The sequence below is a fragment of the Dipteris shenzhenensis genome, chromosome 30 (genome assembly GCF_047967505.1).
Source record: "Dipteris shenzhenensis isolate YYH24624 ecotype China chromosome 30, Dip_SZ_1.0, whole genome shotgun sequence".
NCBI classification, from domain to species: Eukaryota; Viridiplantae; Streptophyta; class Polypodiopsida; order Gleicheniales; family Dipteridaceae; genus Dipteris; species Dipteris shenzhenensis.
Window position 1 is genome coordinate 3,131,911 of NC_141625.1, and position 22,821 is coordinate 3,154,731.

Genomic DNA, 22,821 nt, shown 5'->3' on the forward strand with positions numbered 1-22,821 from the left:
TAAACACGTCTACAAATGCGTTTATAATTGCATTTAACGATGCATGTGTCTATTTTTTAAATTTTCTAGCAGAGCGTCTATTTACACATCTATATGCATGTCTATAGGCACGTCTGTCTGCTATATAGACATGCCTTTAGATGCGGTGTATAGACGTGCAAATAGACGTGCCTGTAAGTTTTTTTAAAGTTGAGTGAACGCATCTATGTGTGCATTTGTAGGTGCTTTTTCTTTTTGTGATTCACTGGCTTATATTCTTTGCCTTGTAGTTCCTCATGCATTTGTGTGGCTTCTAGTTAGCATTTGTTCTATCGCCCATAACTGTATACATCTTCGAAATACAGAGCAAAAGTGCAATTTATGACTTTCACTTTTTATCTCCCTCAAGTTTTTAGGGTTCTTTTTTTGTGTGTGCATCTATTTGTGTTTACACAATACTTTGATATATATGAGTTCATTTATTCAGTTCAAAATATATGTTCTTGTGAGTACAAGCACTAGAAATTGTAAAAAAAGGAAAAAAGTCCAATTATATAGACAAATATGTGTCATGCAAGTTGGGCTTATTCAAATTCATGAACATGGATTTGCAAGTTGGGCTTATTCAAATTCATGAACATGGATTTACATAACCTTTTTAAATCATATGTTTTATATTAAGAGAACGTGTACTTTTTACTTTAAAGCTGATATCTTCAAATTACATAACATGTAATATTTCTGACTTAATACCCGATAGTGCTTCATTTATTATTTGCATTCCTTTCATGATGCTGTCACGTATGATATGGAGCATATCATATCCTTGGACAGAGTTTCCATGATTAGTACATATTGACTATCTAATTGTAAGTCACACTGTACACATGAAGTCAATGTTCTTTTTAGTGACATAGATTAAGCTACTAGAATAATTTGTCACTTCCTAAGAGGCACTTGCTGCAATCCATATGAAAATTGATTGCATATTTGCCCACATCATTGAATAATAATCCTTAAGATTCAATCTTAGGAGTGCCTTGAAGATTTTGCCTCCACAATGGTACCATTTTTAAAAACCAAGCTATTAATAAGGTTTCTTATAGAGTTTTTTTTGGCAGCTTCCATGGGGTTTTTTCCCATGCCCACTCAAGGGTATAATATCTCTATAATATTCTTATATGATAAAATGTGTATCGTTGTGTTATAAGCATAATTAGAGTGATTGCTAGTGATAGGGACTTTGAATGTCACAAAATTCTAACATGCATTTAGATGAATGGATGATTGATTTAATAAAATTAGATCTCTAACAACTTAAATGGGTATAGGAATGGACAATATGAGGACCTCTATTTCTCATACTTTATTAATTTACATCAAAGCAATTAGATGGCCCAAAGTTTTAGGTGTTTAGACCATACTTGAGCACTTTCCTAACATCAATTCGACTAAACTTTACATTTTTATTAATGAGACCATATTGTTCCTAGTTTAAACAATGGTGATAAAATGGGTTGTTTTGTAGAATCTTTAAACCTATAGTAGTAGGTCTTTGAGGGTTAATGTAGGCACATGAATTCAAAGAAAAATGGTATTAAAGTAGGCCCCCCAATTGAAAAGAAAGGCAAATTCATAAAATCAAAAAGATCATAAAATCATGTAAGCATCTTATCAAGCTTTCCACTTGAAGCTATCCTACAATAAATAGTTCAAGATATCAATAAAATTTATATAACGAATGTTGAAATCGAGGAAATGCTCAAACCATAATGTCCCGAAGGTGCATTACATTGGTTATAACTGTAATTAACATACTCCTCATTTGTCTAAATGAAATTTAACTGATAACCAAAAAAAAAAATCTACCAAGGACCATTTTCTAATTTTATAAGCAAATGAATTATGTAAATTTAATGGAAACTTGTATGTTTCTAAATTGAATTGAAAAAATTAAGTGTCCACTCATTCTACATTCCATGAGGGAAAAATCATGAATCTTGGAAATTCATGTGCAATCTTTTAATGATGAGTTTGTGGATTGTAACATCCTTAATATCACTTGTTATATATATATATATATATAGTTAAGTGAAACGATGGTATACATGGTTTTAAAAGTCCCCCAAAGGTTCTTAATCTCATAAGGAGCAAAATCTATTATTTCAATGCTAAATGGTGACTAGAAATGGTATGTCATTTGTTAAAACTCAAAATCGCATCTCGGGGGGTCACTCATCTTATGTAACCCTATCACGTGAGTTCAACAAAAGGATATTTTTAATTTCTAAAATTTACAGAATTTAACTTACATAAGGGAATATTTAAAATGATTTTAGAAAAAAATTACAGATTTGTATAGAAAAAGGGTACATTTTATTAATGAAAAATCTACAGATAAGGGATTTTACAAACAAGCCTTGAACGCACGTGATATAGAGAGTTTATACATAGTGACCCCCCTGAGAATCGCATGTTGCTTGATCAAAGGATGCCATTAGCTATGTGAGTGGACTGGCGTGACTCTATTCTTTAGGAGTATTAAAGGTATTCATGAAATAGTGTGGAATGTCTGTGTAGATTGTAGTAAAATGGAAAAAGGAGAGTCTAGTCATCCTAATCTTTAAATGTAAGAAGGACCTTTCTTAGGGGTGGGACAAGGGGTGAGAAAAGATCCCAAGATTGGTCAAGGTGAGGATCAAAGTGGGAGAGAAAGAAGGGAAGAAAACTTGGAAGGGGGCCATGTGAGGGAGAGATGTATGAATTAATTAAAAACACAAAGAGCAAAAGGAGTGGGTGAGATATCGAGAGGGCAGCATGTGCTAGGAAAAAGGAGGAGAAACTCGTCAAAGCTGTGGGGGCTAGACTAAAGTGAAGGCTAAATAAAACCCAAAAAGAAATAACTACTTTATTGGTTACAAATGCCAAGGTTTTCATTACAAGGTTACAATATTGTCAACCCACAACACAAGGATTGAATACAACAACACAAGGTTTGAATGCAAGGTGTCCATTACAACGTTATAAAGCACTCAAAGCCACAACATTAGGTTTGAATCATTTAAGAAGAACAATAGGAGCCTCGACTCTCAAACCCAAGGTTTGAATGCTACGTGTCCATTACAAGGTTACAAAACACTCAAAGCCACAACATTAGGTTTGAATGATTTAAGAAGAACAATAGGAACCTAGACTCTCAAACCAAGAACTCTTTCTCTCTCTCTTTCTCTCTTTCTGAGCGTCTTTGATGTGGTTTACATTACAAGATCTTGAATTTTAAGAACGACAATAGGAGCCTAGACTTTGAAACCCACAACTGTATGCGCGCTCTCTCTCTCTCTCTCTCTCTTTCATGTGGTTTACATTTCTCTTCGTCTTTGATATGGTTTACATTACAAGATCTTGAAGGTTTAATTTGAAGAGCAACAATAGGAGCCTCGACTTTGAAACCCACAACTGTTTGCGCTCTCTCTCTCTCTCTATCTCTCTGTCTTTCATGTGGTTTGCATTACAACTTACAAGGTCTTGAAGGATTTTAGAACAACAATAGGAGCCTCGACTTTCTAACCCACAACTGTTTGCGCTCTCTCTCTCTCTCTCTCTATCTCTCTGTCTTTCGTGTGGTTTGCATTACAACTTACAAAGTCTTGTAGGATTTTAGAACAACAATAGGAGCCTCGACTTTCTAACCCACAACTGTTTGCTCTTTCTCTATCTCTTTCTCTGTGTCTTTGATCTGCTTGCTCGTTTGCAACTGATCCTGATCATTTTGCACGCCTTGGATTTCTGCTCCCCACCGCATTTCTTCACTCATGCTCACCGCTCACGATCGTTCAAACTCCCTCTACCTTGTGGATTCACGCCCCCCTCCCCATCTTCCTCATCATCACCTCTCTTTTGCCTTTCTCCCCACGCACTTGTCGCTTATCCACCTCACAACCCTTCCCCCTCCGTTAGCCTTCGTCCTCTTCCCTCCCGTCAACGCAGTATGCATGTTGAGACGCATATCAGACACCCTGTACTAGTTTCTGACCACAGCATCACCGGCCTAGCTGTCTTTGATTTACGGTTTTCGTTTCACGCACACCACTCTCGTTGCCAAGAAAATTTCTGCGCAGGGTAGGACGTTTCACGAGCATCATGGCCGTAATACATCATGTAGTCGCAAGAGAGTCCAGCTTTCCTCCTTTGGAGGCAGACAGCTGATCAGGACACCCTACTCCGGAACAGCTGTACTCGTCCTCGTTACTGGAACTGCGAAGCAATTACCACTTGGGGTAATGCGTTGCTCAATTGCGCACCCCCTGTGTCACTCCTTTATCGAAAATGGACATCCTAAGGATGTCCGTGCGGTAGTAGCTTCGCCACACTCTACATCTGAAACCACAGCTCAGACTGGTTCAGAAAGTGCAATTCTCCTACAGCGTGGCGACTGGCGAGTGAAAAACGCCGCAAGCCGGTGAGCCTGAATTATTTCTCCGCCAGTGTCAGTGTGGACAGTAGGGATCATGAGTTCCGTTGGGTCAGGCGTGAGTTCGAAGAAGAAGAAGGCTTCCATCGAATCTAGCTCTATTCAGGTTATACCAAGTGGGAGAAGGGCTGCATCAGTTTTTAGAAATCCTCACAAGAGAAGAGATCGAGTTTCGGCTTCAACGCCGGTGTATCCAACCGACAGTATCGTTGTGGCTGTGAACGCGGCAAAAATAACGAGGCACGCTTTAGAATGGGCACTTACGAACGTGGTGCAATCTGGGGATCATATCACCCTCTTGGCATTATGGCCCGGGGGTAAGTTGGTCTCTCCACAGTCCACTGTAGGTTGTAATGAATCTCAAACTGATAGTTGAGCCAAAGCTAATTTGCTTTGGCGGTCCTCTAAGTTAGCGCATCTGTTGCTTTATGTTCATCTGTTGTCAGGTCGGAAGCTATGGAATTTGCCAATCTTCTCTGGAGATTGCGCGCGTGTGTTGAGGAGGGGGCTGAAGAACGGAAAACTGCAGGAGTTCGAAGAGGAAATCAACGATACGTGTTCATCAATGATGCAGGAACTACAAATGCTTTGTAATGCCAAAAAGGTGAACTTTCAGGAAGTTAAATTCTGCTACTTGGAAATGTTCTGATTTAATTCTCGGGCTGGAGTTGTTTTCCCAATTGGTTGTGTCAATCATTCAGGGAGAGAAGTGAAATTTTGCAATGATACAACGATGAATATCCTGTCTCCGCTAAGTTGTTTTTCACTGTGTCTTCCTCTTTCCGGTTTAAGTTTGGCAGGCGAAAGTGAGCGTGAAGGTTGTGCCGCATGGAGGGCGGGAAGCAATCGCAGTGGTCGCTCAACAAACTGAGGCAAGTTGGGTCGTATTGGACAGGTGAATTCCAGTGTATCAAGGCCGATCTAGCATCGCCATAGCTGGGAGACGTCCGCTGTGAACAATATTACATCGTTGTGACACACCTCAAGCTCTACTTGCGCATGAAATTTCCGTGATTTGGTTGTTCTCAGGCAGCTGAAGATGGAAGGGAAGATTTGCATGGAACAGCTGCGTTGCAACCTGGTGCTTGTGAGCCAATCCGGGTCCAAAGTTCTACGACTCAATCTCAAAGGATCAAGTCGGCGAGGGAGAGAATCCGAAACACTGGTGACTAGGAAGATTTGTAAAATTCCAGTGGACGCATCGCGCAGATTAACCATCTCCGAGACGAAAGGCAAGACAAATCTCCGGCCTGCCTACAGCGATGCGAGCTCCTGTGGGAGCAGGAGCAGTCCTGATGGAGAAACGCCCTTTACAGCAACTGAGACCGGTACATCCTCCGCATGTAGCCATGCAACATCTCCTCCTCCCAGTGACGATCAGCCTCGCGTACTCTTACAAGACTCAAAGCTCGTCTGTGCAGATTCGACGGACCAGGATCACTTCGCACTTCCGGAACCGGAGGATGTTTCGAACGTTGACGGCGATTGCCTTTCACATTACGGGGATAACGACTTTCTGTCTGAGTTTCAGGTCGATCACTCAGGGCCTCTGTGCACCCCGGCGAGCGGAAGCCCTGAAGATCCTGAAGGCATATTTGACAGGTCGTTCCGCATGACGACGGAGCCGTGGGTGGAAACAAAATTTCTTGAAGGTAAAGGAGTTTTTCGGGTATCGTTTCTACTTCGATCTTCAGCTGCATGCAGTCCGATCTTGTTTTGCAATCGAATTCTGTCGAGATAAATGGGATGCTCGTTGTGATGATCTTGTCCAGACTGTGAAAGCAGGAAGCTCGATCTTGTTTTGCAATCAAATTGCGTCGACGAGATAAATTGAATGTTGGTTGTGATGATCTTGTCTGTGAAAGCAGGAAGCTTTTTCAGGGAACCATGGAAGCCTGCGTCCTTCATTGGCAGCAGACCGAATTCTGCCAATACCACTCCGAAATCCGAAATCTGGAGCACTCCCACCAGATCGACTAATCCGAAGCAAGGTCGAGCTTCGAGATCCCCATCTCCCACAAATGCGACTCCACCGAGCAGCAGAGGTATGATATCACTCGACAACAGCAGCGCCGCGCCGAGAGTGGGGGCTCGTGCAGGATGTCCGCAGTCCATGATGAATGGCGGAGGAGGAGGAGGCAGCGGCAGCGGCAGCGGCTGTAGCTCCAAGGCGGGGAATGCATCGACATCGTCTCGCCGGAAGGAGATCGTGAGGTGCTCGAGGCAAGCGTTGGCCGACGAAGAATATGTCGATCAACCGAGAGGTGGCACCGGATCGACGAGCGGCCGGAGGGTGGTGACGACGAGGGAGCTATTGGAGAAATTCTCCGAGTGGGATCATCGAGAGGGCGCCAAGCTACGATCGTCGTCGTCTGTGCTTTTGCATGAGCAGCTCGGCGATGGCGAGGGAGATTTGGAGCGCACTTCGAGCGTGAGGAAGGCTATGGCGCTCGGCAGGCATCACGCACCGGCAGGGCCTCCGCCATTGTGTTCCATCTGCCAGCACCAAGCTCCTGTTTTCGGCAAACCGCCTCGGCGATTCTCCTTCGCCGAGCTTGAGCTCGCCACAGGCGGCTTCTCCAAGGCCAACTTCCTGGCGGAGGGGGGCTTCGGATCTGTGCACCGTGGGGTGCTTCCCGATGGCCAGGCCGTGGCCGTCAAACAGCACAAGCTCGCCAGCTCCCAGGGCGATATCGAGTTCTGCTCCGAGGTCGAGGTGTTGAGCTGCGCGCAGCACCGCAACGTCGTGATGCTCATCGGCTACTGCGTCGAGGAGAAGCGACGATTGCTCGTGTACGAGTTCATCTGCAACAGATCGCTCGATGCGCATCTCTACGGTCTGTTGCTTGATCGTTCCCTCGTCTCCTGATCGATCGATTTCACTTTCACCTGCAATCCATTGTTAGATTCACTGTCAGCTGTAACTCTGAATTCGTCGTACTTTTCTTGAGCTCGCTCGATCGGGAATGTCGAGATTGTTGACGGAAATTCGTCGTGTGATCATCCTCTGCAGGCTCAGATCGCGAGCCGTTGCTGTGGGCTTCCCGTCAGAAGATCGCGGTGGGAGCTGCTCGTGGATTGCGCTATCTACACGAAGAGTGTCGCGTTGGTTGCATCATCCACCGCGATATGCGTCCCAACAACATTCTGCTCACGCACGACTTCGAACCTATGGTTGGTCTTTTAGACAAGGACGGATGGAAATATTTGCGGGTGGATCATGTCGCCTTGCTATTTGAACAATTCGTCGAGAATCATTCGATCCGCGGCCCTCTCATCATCTCCACCTTATCTAGCAGGGCACAACCTACCTGCGACAATTTTCACCGCGTTGCTTTCCGGAACGAGCTGAAACGCGTTATCTTTTTCAGGTTGGAGACTTCGGTTTGGCGAGATGGCAACCCGACGGTGACCTCGGCGTGCAGACTCGGGTGATAGGCACATTCGGGTATCCAATTTCTTCTCACCTCTGCATCCTCCATCCATTACCGGCGATTAGAAAACCTCCCGACTCGATCGGTCGCGTTTACATGACCTGATGAATTGACATGGTTCAAATTCCACAGCTATTTGGCGCCGGAATACGCTCAAAGCGGCCAAGTGACGGAGAAGGCGGACGTGTATTCTTTCGGGGTGGTGCTCTTGGAGCTGGCGACGGGCCGGAAAGCCGTGGACATCACTCGGCCGAAGGGGCAGCAATGCTTGACGGAATGGGTGAGATAAAGAAGCGAACCGCGAGCATGAGTTACTTTTCCATCGATTGACGAAAATCTGTGGGGTTGGAAACGATCGGATATTTGATCCGTGGAGCTGCAGGCACGTCCGCTGCTGGAAGAAGGAGCGATGCAAGGGCAGATGGATCCGAGGCTGGAGGGGCAGTACGTGGAGTACGAGGTCTACTGCATGCTGCATGCGGCGTCGCTGTGCATTCGGAAGGAGGCGGAGAGGCGGCCACGGATGTCGCAGGTGAGCTGAAGTACGACAAAGAGCGACGGAATACCCAACGGGGTGACGACGGAAATCTCATACGGGGTTGGAAGTTGGCTGCAGGTGTTACGAATTCTGGAGGGCGACATAGTGATAGACAACAGCGGCTGCTCAACGCCGTGCTACTACGGAGCAAGGGCGACGGAGGGATGGAGTGTGACGCCGCCGCCATACAACGGAAGCCGGAGCAGTCGGATTTCCGGCGAATATAACATACGTGCTCGAGCGGGGAGCGTAAGTCCGCCGATGATCAGCTACAGCGGGTCTTTGCTGGTTGCCGGAGATGGCGCCTCCGCCTCTTCACGTAACCTCCTCCGCCACCACCACGCCGGCCCCGTTCCCTCCTCCAAGCTCTCTTACCAGCAGCTCAAAGCTGCTTACCTCCCCCCCATCGCCTCCCACGCCCCCCGCCTCTCCTTCGAAGAATTCTGAGTTGCCCACCACCTTCCATCTCTCCCCCCTCCATCGATTGCCGCCAGCCCCCCCCTCCTTTGGCACAACCCTTTCAATTAGTCCTCCTCTGCTCTAGTTCATCCTTCGGACATCCTCCCGCTCCTTTGGATGCACCCTCTTACGTGCTCCGCTGCTCCTCTTCATCCGTCGAATCTCGACCTCCTCCTTCCTTCGAAGAATTGTCAGCCGCGAACACCTTCCATGGCCCCTTTCCGTCGCTTCATCCATCGCTTATTCTTCCTGTTCTACCCCGCGGCTGGTCGGTTCTTTGTCGAGCTCGTGCATCACCACGGCGCTCCACACTTCTATTTTAGCGGATCCTCAAAGGGGCCCGTCGTGTACTTTATTTGTACTTGGCCATTGAGTTACCAGATATGCTATTGGAGACGCTGTAAAATTTTTCGTCACGATCATGAGTCGGTTCTGTTTTAGATGGATTTGACTACAAGTAAATGGCTTAAAAAAGACACTTTCATAAGATTTTTCTAACCCATCAAATTTTCAACTTCGGTGTGCATTTACTTATTGAGGTAGTGGCAATGCAACATACTTTTATCACCTAAATACTTAGGCTGGCAATTGGACTATGATTGACAACTTATCACACGGAATTGACTTAGAAATGGATTATGTTGGATTGGATTGGTTTTGGAATTATTAGCGTTAGGCAAAGCAAATACTTTGAGCCCACTACCAAGAGGTCTTCGGAAATTCATACAGCATTTTCACTAAAATATTCAATCAAAAAATGCTTGAGTTATTAGTTAAACATTGAGAGAAAGTCCCATACAACCTTTGAGCAACAAAAGCCATACACCATATTGAAGACGAGAGGTGGAGACATGCAATCACATAAATGGATGAGTTGACGTTCTGCGAGTAACTTTACACGAAACTCTTTTAGGGTTAAGATTTGATTCCTCACATAGTGTAACTTCTGCACATGGATAGTATGTCTTCAAATCATCTTCTACCTGCTCTAATTATGAGTTTATCCACTTGAAACTGGCCATCTAAAGATATAGTCATGTGAATGTTGACGCCCAGTTCTGCTTACGCCTCAAATGCTCAGTGTGTGCAGAATGCTTGGCGGAAACATGCCCTGCCTTGCACTCTGACAAATGCCTGGCAAGCATTCTAAGTGCTTAGATTATAGAGTTGCGTCAAAGACCTAAGGGGGTCTGTGCTTCTTGGTCTAAATCATATAAAGACAGGTGATTGAGTGTGCAATACAAGCGTTGAATAGAATAGATTACGAGTGTGTAAAAGGTAACTTGTATTAAAGAAGGCCTCGACCTCGTCTTGTATAAATAGCCGAGGGCTACATAGGCACACTCACATCTTGGCTCGAGATAGAGCACTCACTTTAGTGATAGGAGCACTTAGTTGACTTGCCACTCACTGTCACATAGATAATGGAGCAAGAAATGTTATTTGCTCTTTTACAAAACACGTACTTATAAGCCCACCCTCCCCCCCCCCAACACAAACACACACACAAAGAGAGAGAGAGAGAGAGAGAGAGAGAGAGGGGTTTTGATATTTTGCGAGTAAATTTTTTATGAGTTTGCGAGTTTTTCAAGTATTTTTATGTGTGAATTTTATAGCTAGTGGCTAGTTAAAATTCTTGCATATCACCATGCAAGTATAAATAATAATAAAGCCAGGCAATATCACTACAAGGCATAGGCTGTTTTTCGACCAAAATGCCGACCTTTTTTAGACAAAAAAGCTTTTTTTTGACCGGCGCAAAGGTCTGTATATGTCGCTATTAGCATAGGAAAAGAATGGTCACTATATAAGCTTCGCTATATAGCGACTCTGGTAAACATCGCTATATAGCAACACTGGTAAAGCGTTGCTATATAGCGACGCTTAAAAGAAACTTAAAAAAAAACATTAATGGGGCTAAACAGGGCCACATCAAGCCCTGTTTGGCCCCACTAATGTTTTTTTTTTAGTAATTACAAAAGAATGTTGTTTGTTACAAAATTTCCCTTGTGAAAGGGGTGATACAAAATCGTTCAAATGAGGCAAGCGACAGAAGCATATACATGCCGAAGATATACAACATTATTTGTTACAAAATTACCCCTTCGAAAAGGGTGATACAAAATTGCTCAAGCGAGCTGACATACAGAAGCATATACATGCCGAAGTATATACAAACTACTACTAATACTACTACTGCGGTTGCTCATTTGAATCGTCATCCTTGTCCTCGTTCATCATCGTGGTCGCGCTGGCCTGATCCCTAGCCCTCGTGAGCTGCGCCTAATCCCTGGCCGTCATCGAAGCTATGCAAGCCAAATCCCTCGTCATCACTGCTCACCTCCACTGATGGGATGTTCGAGCTTTTACCCTAAGAGCAAAACCATATTAATTGGAAATTAGATTGGAACTTAAAGAATAAAACAATTTAAAAAGTTAGATTACAACTAGGAGTACACAACAACACAAAGCAACTATAGACCCGCTTGATAGACGTGCAAAATTATAGCGGGCGCGTCTATAGGCATTACTTGAATAGAGAAATTATGGGTGCATCTAATAGCGCGTCTAATAGCTCATCTATTTGCGCGTGTATTAACACGTCTATTTGCACGTCTACACTGAGAAAATATGGGCCCATCTAACATTGCGTTTATCAGCGCATCTATTTGCACGTGTATTAGCGCGTTTACACTGGGAATTAGACGTGTATTTAGACACAAAACAGAGAATACAGAAAGTGAGATTTTGGTGTACATCATTGCTTTCCAAACATTGCCCATGATTACCAAAGCACATAATTTTAACAAAAACATCAATGCTTTTTTGCAAGCCCACATATACAAGAATCAAGTGAAGTGAGGAGAATGAGACAATATGTAAAATAGTTTTGCCAATATCAATGATGGGCTATGGTTCAATCTCATCCTCAATGAGATCAACCCTTGCCAAACTATCTACTTCAAAATCCAAACAAGTGTTTAGATCTACAAATACATTCAACCCACTACTACTTGTGCTACTCATGTGCTCATCGAAATCAGCATCACCAATGGTAGGCTCGTCCTCACGGGTAATGGCCTCAATATCTGTATCTCCTATCTCATGATCATTCTCCTCTCTCGTATCACGATCATCATCACGTCCATGGCCATGAACATTCTCCATACACTCCATATTAGTAAATGTACTATACATCACTTTGGAACGTGGCATAATAGGTATGACATGCCACCATCTATTATTATCCACCATTGGTTGATAGACAACATAATTCAAACACAAATACAATTTTAAATCTGCTTTAAGCACGCTCGCTTTGCTTTTCTTCACATTACTTATAATTCATGCGGCTTGCTTGCTTTGCTATTAGCAGATCCACAGTTTCGACGCTTAAGAGGAAGGCACCCACACTTACTTCCAAGCTTAGAGGAGAAGAGGGTGAACAAGAAAGAGAAGCAACTTTGAAAAAGGAGAAGAAGCTTCCATACCTCTATCCAAGGTAAGTCTTTTTATAGTTGATCTTTTTTGGAAGTTTGCTCTCTTTGGATTTGTCCTTTTTGGTATCCAAGAAACACATTATTTTGGTATTAGTGTTATGTTTTTGTGTCAGGCACATGTCCTTTTCCACTTTTTAGAAAAGCCCATCTGTCGGAGCACGTCTATAGGTGCGTCTAAAACTGCGTCTATAGGTGCATCTAGACGTACGTCTAGCCTATTTGCAGACACAGACAGCCGCGTCTATAGACGCGCTGGCATCTAGACGTACGTCTAGCCTATTTGCAGACACAGACAGCCGCGTCTATAGACGCGCTGTTATACGCGAAAATAGATGCACTTCTCAGACGCATCTATAGACGTGCTCCGACAGTAATCTTTTCTTCCCTTTCTCTTTCTTCTTAGCTCATCAGTAATCGTGTTTTTTTCTTTTTTCCAGTTCATCATGTGGCCAGGAAGCTCTTCGAGCTCACCTGATCTTCGGGAGTCTATTTTTAGGGACTTATATAACCTTTTAGGGCACCCTCCTAGTCCTGCAGAGTTATATGGGTATATGGCGGGTACTCTAAACACCCTCTAGGAGTCGGCACTACAGACTCCAAACCACCCCACACCAGCTGAGATTACCCCAGCGGAGTCAACATAGTCCAGCCGGCTACACAGCCAAGGCCCTTCTCCCATGCCGTCTTATGCCCCTTCTGCCATGCCGTCTTATGCCCCTTCCCCCATGCCGTCAGGAGGTCAAACTGTCTCACAGAGCCGTCAGCGTACTCCTGTGCAGTCGAGACTCGGTTCTCTAGCTACGAGTGGTGCACGTAGTCCTGTGCAGTCTCCAACTATGAGTGGCCAGCGTACTAGCTCGACACGACATAGTAGCAGGCATAGTAGCAGGGAGAGCGGTGGGGGATGCATGGCACAGTGCTTTGGGAGGGGTGGTGGTGGGAACGATGATGATTCAAATGATTTAGACGTGCCTCTGGGTGATGGTACGATCTTCTATGACATCACTCAGACAGGAGGCATCTTGATGGAAGCACAGGGGAAGGACATCATGGCCTTCATGCACTCTGTAATTGCTAACAATTACAGAGATTGCTTTATCCACTACAAAGACCAGCCAAAGAGGTTGGTTGATGAGACCCTCACTGCTGTTCGCTCTAGGTATCCTAACCCCCCCAATCGTCAGTTCACAGATAAATGGGCCAAGTCAAAGATTGTTACGATACTTGGCAATAAAAGATCTTCGCTTAAGAGGCAGGCACTAGTGGAGCTTGCCAGACTCGAGGCAGGTCAACCACCAAGGGGCCCGCCCCACACCGCTCACAAGCGTGAGTGGAAGAAAGCAATGAAGTCAGCGAGGGAGGAACCCAGTCTGCAGCACGTGGAGGCACGAAGGATCCAGATGGAGCAATATGAAAGCGTGCATTTTGGAGCAGGGGGTGTTGAATCATGGGAGGCCCAATTTGTAAGTATCGATCTCAAATTATATTGCTTATGTAGTTTATTAGGAGGTTGTTTCTTTGTACTAACCCCTCCACAAATTGTGTCGTCTTGCAACTTGATATCGTGGGCAGATACCCTACTCCTGTTGAGATAGCCTACCACCGCCACCATCGCATAGGAGATACATGGAAGCACTTCTATCATGACGGGTTGATTACTGAGGAGCAGTATATCTGGGCTACTAGAGCGGCCCCCAAGGTATTTGAAAGTAATTAAATAATGTCAATATTATAAGTAAAGATTTGATTTTTCATACATTGATATATGTTGTCCCTTGTTTACAGGTCCCTGCACAAGAAGAGGAGGAAGAAGATGAGGAAGGAGGCAGAGAAGGGAGCGCAGAAGGGAGTGCAAAAGGGAGCATGGAAGGGAGCAAGCACGTGGAGAACATAGATTAGTCGTAGAAGTAGTGCTAGCTACTCTTTTTTGTAGTTAAAGCCACTAGCTTGGCTTCGTGCCTCTTGTATATACACTCCTCTTATTTTTTGTACTTGAAGCCACATGACGTGGCTTAGCTTCGTGCTATATGTACATACAAGCACTTTTTGAGCTTTCAATTTTATTGCGTTTTGGAGTTGTAATGTTTTATTTGGAATTGTAATTAAAATGCGGTTGGCTGTAAGAATTGAATTACACAATGTGGAAATGGGATTCTTGTAACTATATAGCATACACAACATACACAGCATTGTGTAAATTTAAAAAAATATATTATGTAGTGCGTCTATATACGCGTTTGTCTGTTCGAGAAGCATTTATTTGTGCATCTATAAACACGTCTATAAGACCGTTTATAAATGCGTCTATACACGCATTTAACGATGCGTCTGTCTGTCTTTTAAATTTTTTAGCAAAGCGTCTATTTATGCATCTAGGTGCGCGTCTATACGCGCATCTGTCTACTATATAGATGCACTATTAGATGTGGGTCTCTAGACGTGCAAATAGATGCGCCCATAAGGTTTTTTTAAGTTCAATAAACGCGTCTGTGTGCGCGTCTGTGGGTGCTTTGTCTTGTTGTGGTAGACTTATAATGTGTGAGCAGCCACCTTAGCCCAATCAATTGTCGCTCCCATCGCCTCCATCTCAATAAACCAAGACTTTGTTTCTATGCGGAATGGGAAGGCGACCCATCGCAGCTTGATGTGGGCCCAATTTACGAGAGTTACAAAAAGTGCATGCAATATGTAACGTCTCGCCTCTTTGTGTATGGGAAGGCGACCCATCATAGCTTGCTGTAGGCCCAATTTACAAGAGTTAGATAAAGTGCATGCAATATGTAATAAAACAAAAGTGCATGCAATATGTAATAAAATAAATAGAACAATAAATTAAATGAGAAGAAGTAGACTTACCATGGTTACCTCAAACGCCAACCGTCTGCCTGCACCAAAGCGCGAAGTATCTACAGAGTCCAACCGTCTCCTCGCAGCCCTCCTCTGACTCTTGAACTTTTCGGGATGATCCATGTACTCCTTGAAAAACTTCCTATCAACTTTGTATGCCCAGCTGGGTTTAGCCTTTCCCTTTGCGATGGAAGTACGCAAGGTTGACCCACGATGCTTCAAGACCCCACCCATGCACTCTCGCATGTAATCCTCATTGAACTTCCAATTTTGGGAGTTAGGGTATTGTCTTTTCAATTCATCGATGACTGCCTGCTTCTTTTCGTTATCCTGGTACTGCCAATTAGTAGCTATGCTACTCTTGAAGTGGTGGCTCATCAACCACCTCATGGTGGCCATCACTTCTCATCCCTTTTTATTTTCTATTATCTCTGCAGGCCTAGTGATTTCATAGGACAGGTCCTCGGGTGGGAAAGGAGGAGTCATGAGAGTGGCAAATCTAGAGCGAGGGGTGTTACTGCGAGCGCTTATGGAGCAAGGAGTAGCAGAGGGAGTGGGAGAGCGCAAGGGCTCTAACTGGTACTAGGTCTCATGACCAAGTGGAGACCGAATGTGAGTGTGCTGATTGTCTACATCTCCCAAGTCAGCACAATAGCCTCGACCCTTCCTACTCTTCCTTTCCTTACGATGGGTATGCCCAGGTGATGACCCCTTAGTTGAAGGGGCTAGAGGGGATGGCTGTCGAGTATGAACATCTATCGGTGTAGGAAAGGGAAGAGCTAAGGTCCTCTAGGATAGTAGAGAGAAGAATCTCGTTGCCTCCACATCACTGATCTATATGACAAACTCATCGGGACTCTCGACAAAGCCATGGGCTGCTAGCAAACGAGTTCCCCAAGGAGTAGTCATAGTGCTAGGTCCGAGAAGATTCAGGCTAAGGGTAGTCGAAGGGGTAGGCCCCCAAGGTGTCGCCTGAGTGGAATCAAAGTCCTCTAGAGAGTAGAGATCATGATGTCTCCTCCTACAAGGGTTTTCATACTCGTCAGACGTGCAACATGATCCCATGTCTAATTTGGGGAGATTGGACAAATGTAGACACAAACACGAAGAAAAAAAACAAAAAACAAGAGCGAGTAAGAAGCGAAAAGACAATTAATTACTTAAGAGAATTATGAGCATAAGCATAGGGAAATGCATATGCTGAGGTAAAAGAGGATGAAAGAGAGCAAATAAGAGAGGGGAAAAGAAGAGAAAGAAGAGAAAGAAAGAGGGGAAAAGAGAAGGAAAAAAGAGAGGGGAAAAGAAGAAAAGAGAGGAAAAAAGAGAGAAAGAGAGAAAGCATATGCTTATGCTTATGCATGAGCATATGAGCCAATGCTCATGCATAAGCATAGGCAAATGCATATGCTTACAAAAAGAACAGAAAAGACGATGAAAGACAGGAAATAAGAGGGGAAAAGAAGAGAAAAAAGAAGAAGAGAAAGAAAGAGGGGAAAAGACAAGGAAAAAAGAGAGGGGAAAAGAAGAAAGAGAGGAAAAAAGAGAAAAGGAGAGAAAGCATATGCTTATGCTTATGCATGAGCATATGAACCAATGCTCATGCATGAGCATAAGCATAAGCAAATGCATATGCTTTTGAAAAGAAGAGAAAAGAAGATGAAAGAGAGGAAATAAGAGAGGGGAAAAGAAGAGAAAGAAGAGAAAGAAAAAGAGAAAAAGATAAGAAAAAAAGAGAGGGAAAAAGAAGAAAAGAGAGGAAAAAAGAGAAAAAGAGAGAAAGCATATGCTTATGCTTATGCATGAGCAATGAGCCAATGCTCATGCATGAGCATAAGCATAGGCAAATGCATACGCTTATGAAAAGAGGTGAAAGAGGATGAAAGAGAGGGGAAAAGAAGAGAAAGAAGACAAAGAAAGAGGAGAAAAGAGAGGTGAAAAGAAGAAAAGAGAGGAAAAAATAGAAAAACAGAGAAAGCATATGCTTATGCTTATGCATAAGCATATGAGCCAATGCTCATGCATAAGCATATGAGCATAAGCATGGGCAAATGCATACGCTTATGAAAAGAAGAGAAAAGAGGATGAAAGAGAGGAAATAAGAGAGGGGAAAAGGAGAGAAAGAAAGAGGGGAAAAAAGAAGAAAAAAAGAGAGGGGAAAAGAAAAAAAGAGAGGAAAAAAGAGAAAAAGAGAGAAAGCATATGCTTATGCTTATGCATGGGCATATGAGCCAATGCTCATGCCTAAGCATAAGCATATGAGCATAAGCATAGGCAAATGCATACGCTTATGAAAAGAAGAGAAAAGAGGATGAAAGAGAGGAAATAAGAGAGGGGAAAAGAAGAGAAAGAAGAGAAAGAAAGAGGGGAAAAGAGAAGGAAAAAAGAGAGGGGAAAAGAAGAAAGAGAGGAAAAAAGAGAAAAAGAGAGAAAGCATATGCTTATGCTTATGCATGAGCATATGAGCCAATGCTCATGCATAAGCATAAGCATAGGCAAATGCATATGCTTATGAAAAGAAGAGAAAAGAGGATGAAAGAGAGGAAATAAGAGAGGGGAAAAGAAGAGAAGGAAGAGGAAGGAAGAGGAGAAAAGAGAAGGAAAAAAGAGAGAGGAAAAGCATATGAGCATAAGCCAATGCTCATGCATAAGCATAAGCATAGGCAAATGCATATGCTTATGAAAAGAAGAGAAAAGAGGATGAAAGAGAGGAAATAAGAGAGGGGAAAAGAAGAGAAGGAAGAGGAAGGAAGAGGGGAAAAGAGAAGGAGAAAAGAGAGGGGAAAAGCATATGAGCATAAGCCAATGCTCATGCATAAGAATAAGCATATGAGCATAAGCATAGGTAAATGCATATGCTTATGAAAAGAAGAGGAAAGAGGAGGAAAGAGAGGAAATAAGAGAGGGGAAAAGAAGAGAAAGAAGAGAAAGAAAAAGGGTGAAAAGAGAAGGAAAAAAGAGAGGGGAAAAGAAGAAAAGAGAGGAAGAAGAGGAAATAACAGAGGGAGGGAAAGAGGGGGGAAAGAGGGAGGAAAAGAGGAAAAGAGAGGAAGAAGAGGGAATAAGAGAAGAGAGGGGAAGAGAGGGTTTCTACGTGTTGAGATATCGAGCTCCACTCGTGATATGCCAGGGTGACCGTTGTGCATTTATGTCATCGACTTGTTAGCTGCAGATGCGGTTGGTACACCGCCCATGAATAATAGCTGGATGACAACTATCCTTATCTACTCTAGTTTGTGGCTCAGTTAGTATGCCACCTTAGTTAGCTGAGTTTGGTTTGAGACCCACATATAGGGTTCTTCTATTTCTTTGTACTAGATTCTTTTGGCTTTCACAACTAAGAAGAGGAAAACTGTTTTCAGCCTCCACCTTTGTGTGTATTCCCCCATTGTGTATGTGAGAAAGCCGCAAGTGAGACTCCTTCCTTCTCTCCCACTATCTTCACACTACGCCCATCACTGCAGCTAGCACCTAAGGCGTTAGCTGTAGGCCAATGCAAATAACAATAATAAAAAAAGGAAAAAAGAGGAAGCACTTTCTTACTTGGAAAAGTCCTGCTTGGTGTTTCGTAGACTGGCCCTACAAAAGAGAGGAAACATACCATTTTTTAGATAACTAGTTAGAGAAAGGAGGAGTTTGGAGAAGCAACTCCAAAGGGATTGGATTGAGGGGACAAGCATAAGCCTACAAACAAGGAGAAAGCATGAAAGGAAGGGAAACATGAGGAAGAGAAATACCAAAAAGAGAAGAGGTGAGTCTTCTTTCTTTTACTAAATCTCGTTTTTTGTCCTTAATCCTTGAAAATCAAGCATGAAAATTAGCACATAGGCTTAGCAATGCAAGGAGAAACATGCTTCAAAAATGAAATCTCACAAAAAATGAGCCTACATTGCTTAAAGAGACACACCTTCTTGAAAACTTCCTTTCACACAAGCAGAGAGGGAGAAGAGTGGAGAGGCAGCACAAGTATTGGGAGAGGGGCTAGGTAGGGGTGAGGAGTATGGGGAATAGAGAGGAGGAAAGCGAGGTCACCAAATATAAGGTGGGAGGAGAGATTTTTTCTTTTCCTGCAGTAGAGTTGTGAAAGACGGCGTCACACAAGGTTTCAGGCTTTATTCCCAAGCGTCGCTATATAGTGACACTAGTCAGTCGCTATATAGCGACACTTAATATCCTAAAAGCGTCGATCTATAGCGATGGAACAAGGCAAAGCATCATTATATAGCCATGGTTCAGGGCACTTATTCTAAGGAGAGAGGAAAGGAGCTCATGGATGGCTAGTTTTCGGATCTTAACATTAGGGGAGAATTGGGGTCTCCAAAGGACCCCCAATTAGTGTTTCCTAATTTTAAGGGATTAGTGAGGTATTTGAGGTGTACCAATGGGAGTGCTCCTTTTTGTGGGGCAATGCCATGTTGAGGTGGAGGGTGGGTAGACCTATAAACAGCCCCTATTGGTAGCTACTCCTCTTAAACCGCCGAGGACCACTCAAACCATCCCCCCCCCTCAACCCCTTGACCCTTCTCCCATATGCACCTCCCCCAAACAAACCTACAAGTCATTCAAGAGGTGATGGGCCCTTCTGGATGAAATTTTCCCCCCTCTCAGCTTGTTATAGGCCTGCCCCCTCCTCTTCTTTGGTCCACCAGCTCCATTCTCCCTCCATTTTTCAAACGTGGGAACTCATTTGGAAGCTTCTCTGTCCCCTCTTGCTCCTGGTCCACTATCTTTCTCCCTCTCCAACACCTCCTCTAGCAGCTGCTCATTCTCTCTCCATTCCCAACTACAACACCTCCTATAGCAGCAACAACTGCTCATCCCCCTTTGCTCTTTCTTGCTCCATTCCTAGCTACAGTACCTCCTATAGTGGCTGCTCATCCCCCTCTGCTCTTTCTCCCTCCATTCCTAGCTACAACACCTCTTGGAGCAGTAGCTCATCCCCCTTTGCTCTTTCTCCCTCCATTCCAAGCTACAACACCCCTTTTCTCTCAACCTTTAGTTGCACCCTCTATACCTTCTCCCTCTATCAGAGCTACTCTCTCCCTCCAAGTTGCACTTTCTAGTCCACTATTGCTGTTGTGACCTCTGTACAAGCATGGTGAGGAGACCATACATGTACTATGTGTCCCACAGGAGCAAAATTGCACTAGGTGAATGGGTGCCTTGCACCTATAGCTTGAATGATTGGATAGTCATGAGAGGATCTACCAAGGGTCCACATAAGCTTCCCAAGAGCAAAAGAGGTGATCTTTTGCATGAATGGAACAGCCGCATCATGAAGTTCAAGCTTGGGAAGAAAGGATGGCTTACAAAGGTGCAACACATCTACATGGGGAAGGACATGCACCTTCCTCCGTTAAGCAATCAATCGACAATACCATTGCATTGTAAGTTTGCATTTTGTGTAAGATTTCGAAGTGTAATGAGTTAGTTTGAAATTGTATTTTGAAATAGCACTTGTGCATAGCCGATGTATTTCCTTCGGACTTTGAGGAGTGGGAACCAGTCGAGTGCTTCTTAGGTAAGTTTGCTGCCATTCATGAGGATTTAGGAAGGCAAATGCATGCTGGAGAGAAGTCCTTTACTTTGAAACAGAGGAATATCTATTGGTATAATGCCAAGTACATTACTCCAAGGACGGCATCAGGCTATGGCCATCTTCAATGCATTACAACACCACAACTTGAAGACATGGATTGCAACATGGTCGACACAAGAACAGTGCAATCATATAAGGAAAAGATTGCAAAGGATGTGGGCATGGCAATGAAGTTTACATTTGGCTCTAAATGGGTAAGGTTGTCTTGGTTTATGCCTCTGCACATTTTTGCTTCTTATTTCCAGAATATCCAGATGCACAGAACAAAAACCATGTGGTCATCCAAGTGCTTACATGAGAATGCCCTTGAGGAATTGCTTGGGGTGAATTGGAAAAGCAGGTCAGGTGAACAAAAGGGTGATTTGTTTCAATGCCATGTATGTAAGGACAATGTGGTTGTCAAGTACCACATCTCCTGCCAAATGTTATATTTTGCTTTCCAATATGGGCACTGGAAGAAAATAGGTGGCAATTGGCTCCCCCTTGACTCTAACGAAAATGATAATACTGGAGTAAGTTTATGTATTGGTTCTCATTTAGGAGATGTCAAGAATGTGACTATAGGACGTGTAGGAACACCTATTGGTCATGGAGGATGGCATGTCTAATTCCTTTCACTTTACCTTAAATGGTGAAAAGGTACGAAAGCGTGCAGAGAAGCGCATGTATAGTGCCACTTTTATCCCTCCTACAATATTGAAGATTGTAAACAATGTGGGGTGGAACAATTATGGATGGGTAATTTTGTAACAAACAATGTTGTATATGTTCGACATGTATATGCTTTTGTTGCTCGATCAGATTATAATTCTTTTTATTATTCATATTTAGAACATTTGGGTATATATAGGTTATAAAGTTACTTTAGTTTCAAATTTTCACTATCATAGCCATAGTTCTCCTCGCTACCAAACTATCATGGATTCTGCTAGCTCTGCCTTCCACGATTTCATCTCCTGTACTCCATTAGTTGATAGAGAGGAGTTATTTCCAATCTTTGATAAGAGCATAGATGTCCTAGGCACCTACTTGGGAGCCCGAGACAATTTTGAAGACCTCATCAAGTACATGCAAGACCACATCGTGAGTTTTGCATATCAACTTGATGAGTCTACAAAAAGATGGGTCCCAATTGATTATTTGAAGTACTTGTTCAATCAAGAACCCAGATTCGTGAAGCATTTAGATCTCTTTTGAGCCTAGCTCACACCCTAGGGTTTAGGGAGGTGGACACTGATGACCTCCTAGCATGTGGAGTCGTCCGAAACACAGGAAATAGGTTCCTATCCTGGGAAATGACCTCTATTTTCCTTCTCTAGGAGGGACAAATATAAGAGGAGGCCTCGACCTCAAGCCCTACCCTTGCCCCTGCCCCTGCCCTTTCCGATCCTCTTATTTCTATAGATGAGCCCAACATCTACAATGAAGAGCCCATAGATGAAGAAGCTGAGGAGTGGGAAGCTACATTGGCCCTAGAAGTGCTCCAGCAATCTCCTAAACCCCACTCTACTTCTCAAATTCCATCCACCTCGCACACCACCTCTGTTGACCCCGCAACAGTGATATGGTTTCTTGCTCCCCTTCTTGTCGATGGAGAACAATACCTCTTTCTCTATGACATCAAGGTCTCTAGGAGGATGAAGCTCTTGGTGTCCTGTGTGGATACGAGGTGGACACGACTATGCAAGAACCTAGGTTTTTTGGAGCAGATGATTCAATAGAAGAGGTTCTTGCTTTAACACTATCCAAAATCGAAGATGCAGAGACATTAATCTACTTCGACCTACCTAATGTTCTAGAAGAAGCCTCTACATCTCACTCCGGACAGTAGGAGGCCTCTGGATCCATCCTCATTGACAAAGAGGAAGGGATTGAGCATGACAACTCCATAGTAGTAAGAAACTATGAGCTTTGAATTTCTTCTCTCTTGGTATAATTTTGCTTTAACGGAATTCTAATGTAATGTTGGACTATTGCAGGAGGCATTTGAGCTTGAC

General features: G+C 43.7%; 1 protein-coding gene across 2 annotated transcripts; it reads left to right on the forward strand.

Annotated features, from left to right (window-relative positions):
• The first annotated feature begins 3,637 nt into the window (after positions 1 to 3,637).
• LOC147881611 (uncharacterized) lies at positions 3,638 to 9,291 on the forward strand. 2 transcript variants are annotated; one of them, XM_087401427.1, is made up of 11 exons: positions 3,638 to 4,767; positions 4,897 to 5,054; positions 5,251 to 5,345; positions 5,480 to 5,778; positions 5,872 to 6,102; positions 6,319 to 7,287; positions 7,464 to 7,624; positions 7,822 to 7,898; positions 8,017 to 8,164; positions 8,267 to 8,416; positions 8,501 to 9,291. In XM_087401427.1, the coding sequence occupies exons 1-11, from the start codon at positions 4,488 to 4,490 to the stop codon at positions 8,867 to 8,869; spliced, it is 2,937 nt and encodes a 978-aa protein (XP_087257553.1). In that variant the 5' UTR covers positions 3,638 to 4,487; the 3' UTR covers positions 8,870 to 9,291. The 2 variants fall into 2 exon arrangements, with proteins under 2 accessions (XP_087257553.1, XP_087257552.1); XM_087401426.1 differs by having other exon boundaries at positions 5,480 to 6,102.
• Positions 9,292 to 22,821: the final 13,530 nt, after the last annotated feature.

What these genes read in the sequence shown, in the direction of transcription:
- LOC147881611 (XM_087401426.1), top strand. Translation starts at nt 4,488, where the DNA reads ATGAGTTCCGTTGGGTCAGGCGTGAGTTCGAAGAAGAAGAAGGCTTCC. An exon ending in GGAAACAAAATTTCTTGAAG is followed by an intron (nt 6,103 to 6,318) that starts GTAAAGGAGTTT and finishes CTGTGAAAGCAG; the next exon opens with GAAGCTTTTTCAGGGAACCA. An exon ending in GGCGGCCACGGATGTCGCAG is followed by an intron (nt 8,417 to 8,500) that starts GTGAGCTGAAGT and finishes AGTTGGCTGCAG; the next exon opens with GTGTTACGAATTCTGGAGGG.